General features: G+C 31.7%; 1 protein-coding gene across 5 annotated transcripts in view; it reads right to left on the reverse strand.

Moving 5' to 3' along the window:
- The window catches only part of LOC110036704 (uncharacterized protein At1g04910), a 38,162-nt gene extending 34,096 nt beyond the window's left edge, over positions 1-4,066 (reverse strand). The window contains exons 1-4 of one of the 5 annotated variants that reach the window (XM_020741213.1): positions 3,900-4,066; positions 3,637-3,825; positions 3,468-3,526; positions 3,219-3,372 (exon numbers count right to left, since the gene is read on the reverse strand). In XM_020741213.1, coding sequence (XP_020596872.1) covers positions 3,219-3,372; positions 3,468-3,475 — 162 coding nt within the window. In that variant the 5' untranslated portion in view covers positions 3,476-3,526; positions 3,637-3,825; positions 3,900-4,066. Of the gene's footprint in view, positions 1-2,890; positions 3,178-3,218; positions 3,373-3,467; positions 3,559-3,636 lie in introns of those variants that run through there. The other 4 variants (XM_020741215.1, XM_020741216.1, XM_020741214.1 and 1 more) reach the window with 4 other exon arrangements.
- Between the last annotated feature and the right edge of the window lie 1,934 nt (positions 4,067-6,000).

Consider the following 6,000-nt stretch of genomic DNA (forward strand, 5'->3'; position numbering starts at 1 on the left):
AAATTTCGTATGCATGATTAGCATATGTGTAGTTGCTTGAGGACTTACGAATTCAATGACATTGGATATAATATTCTCCACAACCCCATCCTCTACTCACTCCATAAACACACATAAATGAAACAAAATGATGTATCACATTGAGGATATATGAATTATTGTTTTGTTCTATCATCCAAGCTAACGATAAAAGTTATCAATCAAATGAGGACCTAATGTCCATTTTAAGACATTAAAGGGATGCTTAGGAAATTTTTTTGGATTTTATTTTTTTAATTTGTTTTATTCATGTTTAAATAAGAAAGAAAAACATGTTTGGTATATTATATATGTGCTATTTTTTATTAAATATAGTCTAAGGCAATGATCGCGGGCAGCAATGACAATGAATGACAGTAATGTCTAATGGCGGCAGGAAGTGGCTGAGGTGATTTTTATTCAAAATACCTAAAAGTTATTTAATAATTTCCAAAAAATAGCTTGACTTATTTCAAAAGAAAAAAGTAATAACAACCAAAAAAAAAACATAAATCAAACAGATTTGAAAAAAAAAAGACAAAAAACCAACACGAAAAGTGATCAAAAAGCATCTTAGAGAATTAAAATGTTCCTTCTTTATTTTTTTTATCTATGCCACTAGTTTATTTGTATGAGATATTTTAGATGTTCTATGCTTTGGGACCTTGTATAAAAGGATCTTTAAAAAAAAAATAATAATCAAAGAATGATTATTTAAGTAAATGATTTTTATAACTAGCAATGCAGATGTAGAGAATATATCCCCTTTATGCTTTTAGGATTAAACATCAATAGCTTGAGCATACATCGTGTATCTTCTTAGTTTTTTTGTCCCATTTTCCTCAAAAATTCTTTATCAAACATACTATTACGTTGTTCACACAACACCACAAATGTTGCAATAGCAAAGTTGCATACAAGTTTACTTATATCTCTCCTTTTATAAATTAGAAATTAAGGCCAATATCAGGGTTGTAAACAAGTCGAATCAAATTCAAGCCATTCGAGCTTAATTTTTAGCTTGCTTAAAAAATTAAGTTTGAGCTCAAACTCAAGCTTAATTTTAGTAGTTCAAGTTTGCTCATCATTACGAAAAAGAAGATGGTTACAGTTCAAAGAATTATTTTAATAAAATTATTAAAAAAATGAGAAATTGACGAAATAATAAGAAAACATTTAAGTAGAAAATATAGAATTTTTAAATATTTTTAAAAGCTTCGTGCTTAAATACTTAAATTCTCATATAATTTAATTGTAATTTATATTAAAATTTGAAATCAACCAAGCTCATAAACTATTGAGTTGAGTCAAGCCTAACTCAAACTTTAACTCCATAGCTCGTTGAGTTTGGCTTACAAGTCATCTACCAACCTGAGCTCTAGCAAAGCTTGTATATTTATATCTTATGGTTGAGAAAAAAATGGGTGCCCTGTCCATTTTTTTTAGAATATAGAAATTTAAAAGAAAAAATCATTGGATTTTGTAGTCAAGTGGTTGTAGATCAAGTATGAAAATTTAAATATGTGTTGAACAAGTATGAAAATATAAATATGTGACTTGTGCCAAAAAATTTATGGCAATAGAGTAAATATTTAACATCATAGCTTTGCATGAAAATTCTACATACAAACAGAATAAGGGTATCGGGGACACAAAATTTTTACGTAAAGAAATCTAAGAACGAAAATAATTAAACGGCCTAGCCCAGCTAAAATAATACATATTTAAAGTTAAGGAAGTCCACTATTAAGACTTGCTTGTCATTCTATTGTTACAACAAGAATTGATAAACAACAACGTTAACAAAGTAATAATGATCATGCAAAAATTTTGGAGATAATAATCAGACTATGACAATCATAGGACAGTAGTTGGGCTAAAACAACTACTAATGATGGTCGACGATGATTGTTAGTTGTCATTGGCTCCAAGTTTTCTCTAAGAGTATGGACTTAACTCTTAATTTCCACCCCTTAATAATGAAACTAGGGTCCTATTTATGAAGTTTTGAAATATTTATTTTAATAAATTAGTCAAAATCTCAAAACACTTTATCAAACGACTAATGAAAATTCCTTCAATTATTGGTTATTATTTTATCATTTAATTATCCTAATGACCTTAGAATTATGTGATTTTAGACTCAATGAATTCTTCTCATTGAGTCGCTAGATTTAATTACTTGATTTGGGATCATTTAAACTTGGATTGGACTATTCTGTGTGTCATTAGATGTGTCTTGTTTAGATGTTTAGTCGGATTAAAAGTTTGTTGAAATTAACAGATGGATAATGCACGATTTATTTTTTATTTACCACAAGATTCGTGTATTATTAATAATTTTTTGGATGATATATAAAAATGGATGACCTAGATATCATGAAAAAATTTCAAAATATTGTACCTAATAAGTTGTTTGAACGAAAAGAAATTTTATATTTTCTTGAATTTTTATCTTGATTATGACCAACAATTTTGGCTTAGGGAAAATGATTTACAAGTAAGATTTTGTTTATTCCACTAGCAAGGGCCATCCTTTGCAGGCTTGATGCATCGAAACTATCCTAAAATCTCCTGAAATCCATTCTCTTCTTCAATTGAGGGAGTCACAAGGAGATGAGAAATTTTAACTAAGGAGCCCATTAGAAGGCAATTTTTATGCATAATTAAGTGTTCCATAATGTTCAAAGCATCAATTACTGAGGAATAATGGATCATCCGACACTATTTCTAAAAATCTACCACTTAAATTCAAAAGAAAATATATTCTCTAAGAATATGAGGGTTTTTATCTGATCAGATGGCAGGGGATTATGATTTCCGCAAACTCACGTAGTTCATAAATCCCAATAGCACTAAACTAGAGCTCAACCTGAACAATTAACGTCAGTTCCATTTGCATATCAAAGTAGCTAATGAATTGTAGCTCATGTGGCAGTGAAAGTACTTGATACAGTACGCCTTCAAGATTGTTAAGGAACACAGCACTCCATCTGTTTCTAGTCAATAAAACAGTTGTTCTGGAATCAAAGCAGCCCAATAAAAAGGACGAAATATAAAAGGATAATCTTGATATCTGCAATAATTAAGACCTTACATTTCTCTGACAAGCACATACAATTATATAATTCAAGGACCAAATCAGTACAAAAATTCAAAGGAAAAGGGAAAAGGGAAAAAATCAAGCAGTGATACAGAACCTGCACACGAGTGGAAGGACTTGAACGCCAGATCCTGGAGAAAAGCAAGACGGTGCATATGAAAAGAACAAGCATCGCTACAGACAACCGCCCCACCATCCCCCTCAGTCCAACGCCAAGCTGCTTCGGTTGCCTCGCTCCTCTCCTCCCCCAGCTGCTTCAATTAACACATTGTTCATAAGGAAGCGTTCAGACTTCAGATTTTTGGGGTGACGCAGAAAGAAGAGAAAAATTCGGGATCGCCAGTACCTCTTCATTTCGTAAGGGGATGTTTGGTAGCCGGTATTAAGCAGGACTTTGGCTAAATCCTGCCAAATGGCAAAATGCACTTCCGTAAATCCTGAGATTTTGTAAATACTACGCTAATTCGCCGAAAATCGCGTGAATTGGCGGATTTAGATGGCGCGGACAGGCTTACCTTACCCAATGGTTTCTGGTAGGAGCAGAGGGTAAGTATGAGAAAGATGGGAGTTTCGGTGATCTCACAAAATTATGGAAGCGATAAACTACAACCCTCGAAATCTCTGCGAAGAAGACTCCTTTTGTGCGCTTCTCAAGTCCCTGGTCTCAGCCCGAAAGGTTGGAACAGGAACAGCCGGATCTGAAACTGGCAACAAAGCAACGCGATCACAACTAGCAAGGTAACGAACATGAGCCTCGGGGATTGGCTTAGGCACGTACGGCAAGAGAACTTCTTTTCATTTTTTCATGAATGAAGACGGTAAGTCCGCGCAAGGTGCTGGGTGCTGTCGCCCCCATCGTCGAGCCAGGGCCTCCGGGCTGGCGTCATCGTTGGCGGGCGTTCGGAGATTCACATGCTTACGGTCTAATTTTTAGAAAATATATTACTTCATCATGTACTCACGTAGTATAAGGACTACAATAAAATTATATCATGTGTTTGGAAGAGGCTCATATATTAAAATATATAACTTTTTTATTTAGTGATTTTTTTTCCTAATTTTTATGTATGTACATATTTATTCCTATTTTTCTATATATTTATATTATTCAATTTGTTCATATAATAATAAAAATATCTCTTTTTAAAAAGTGAAATACATATTTTCATATGCCAGATAATATTTATTTCTATTTTTTTATTACATGTTTACATACATAATAAATAAATTTTAATTTTTTATGTATAATGTTTTTATCTATAAATTAAAATTATTTACTTTTTTTAATTTAATAATAATATTATTATTAATGTGAGATAAAGTTTTCTATATTATAATTATAAAATTAAATTTTAGGTATTAAACTAGAAATATATAAAATAGTATGTGGCATGTATGTAAATGTTCATAATTATTATTATTGAGGGAATTTATATATATAATATATAACTCTTATAAATTTATTTTTCTATCTGTGAAATTGAATAGCTATTTACCGAGTTTTTTAGCATCATAGTTAAAAAACAAGATAGATATAAAATGTATATTTTGTTTTTAAAAAAATTAATATTAATGTTATTTTTATGTGGAGTTGAAAATATGAGTGTTATATTACCTAAACCCTGAACCATAATATATAAAATTTCAATGAAACGTTATCCTAATTATTAATAATTAGTCAAAGCATTTTGGGTTATTTTGTAATTATTTTGAAAAATACTAATATATATCATTCACCACTATTAAAAAAATGAGTTGGGTGAGTGATATTGGCTTAGTTGTAAATTTTTCTTGGAATTATTATTAAGGTCTGGAAATTGAATTTATTATTTATAAAATTTATCTGGGTATTTTGTTTTGTTCTTATTTTGTTGAGTTTGATTATTTCATTTTGTTGAAAGTATTGTTTCAGGTTGTTGTCATTTTGTTTTGTTATTTCTTCGAAATTCAAGATCCTGTAGCTAGGTGACCGAGGAGATGTCAGTTATGATTTGCCCAAGGGTTAAATAGGCAAAGCACACCAACAGAGAGGGGAACCTGGTCTGTATGTGGCAGAGGCAAATTGCCCAGGCATGAGACAAATATAACAACCAATGATGGGGAGAGAAGAGGTTCTCTGTGGAGTCGTTGATCCACCTGAAAATTACATGTTTTTAGTGCATATTTTATTATTGTTTTATGTATAATTTTAGTGATATTGCACTTTAAAGGAAGATATTTTTGTATGTTTTTTTGTTTCAGATACATTGAATGGATATTTGAAAAAAAAGGGGGAAAATGAGCAAAAATGGTGCATTTTGTATGGCACCATAGCACCGCCCCTAGCGCTATAGCGTCACAGACACAGGCAAAGGGCGATATAGCGCCTGTAACTTTCCTTCTAGAATATCCATTGAATTTGGCCAGATTTTGAAGGGGTGATCAAAGCAACTGATACACCTAAAATATATAGTGTTTTTAGACTCATATTTATATCTATTTTTGAGATATTGCGCTTTAATGAAATGTATTTTTGTGTTTTTCTTGCAGATACAAGTAAAAATACAAAAAATGCTTAAAGTAGTAAAAAATGATCAAATTTGGAACAAAAAGGTGAAAAATTGTGCAAAAGAGTTTTGGGGCATAAGCGCCCGATCTGGCGCTTAAGCGCCGGTTAAACAGAGAAGGTCACGCCTAAGCGCCGAGACCCCGCGCTTAAGTGCCAGTGGCAGTTACTAGTTAAGTAAAATCAATTTTCATGAATTTCGAAGAAGTTTTTCAGGCACCCATTGGTTTAATAGGTGGTTGTAACCACCATTGAGGAAAATTATCATGAAAGGATGCATCTCTTGGGCAAATACATTGAATTAAGACACATTTTGAAGAGATCCCAAGGCACC

The sequence above is a fragment of the Phalaenopsis equestris genome, unplaced genomic scaffold (genome assembly GCF_001263595.1).
Source record: "Phalaenopsis equestris unplaced genomic scaffold, ASM126359v1 Scaffold209888, whole genome shotgun sequence".
Taxonomy (NCBI): Eukaryota; Viridiplantae; Streptophyta; class Magnoliopsida; order Asparagales; family Orchidaceae; genus Phalaenopsis; species Phalaenopsis equestris.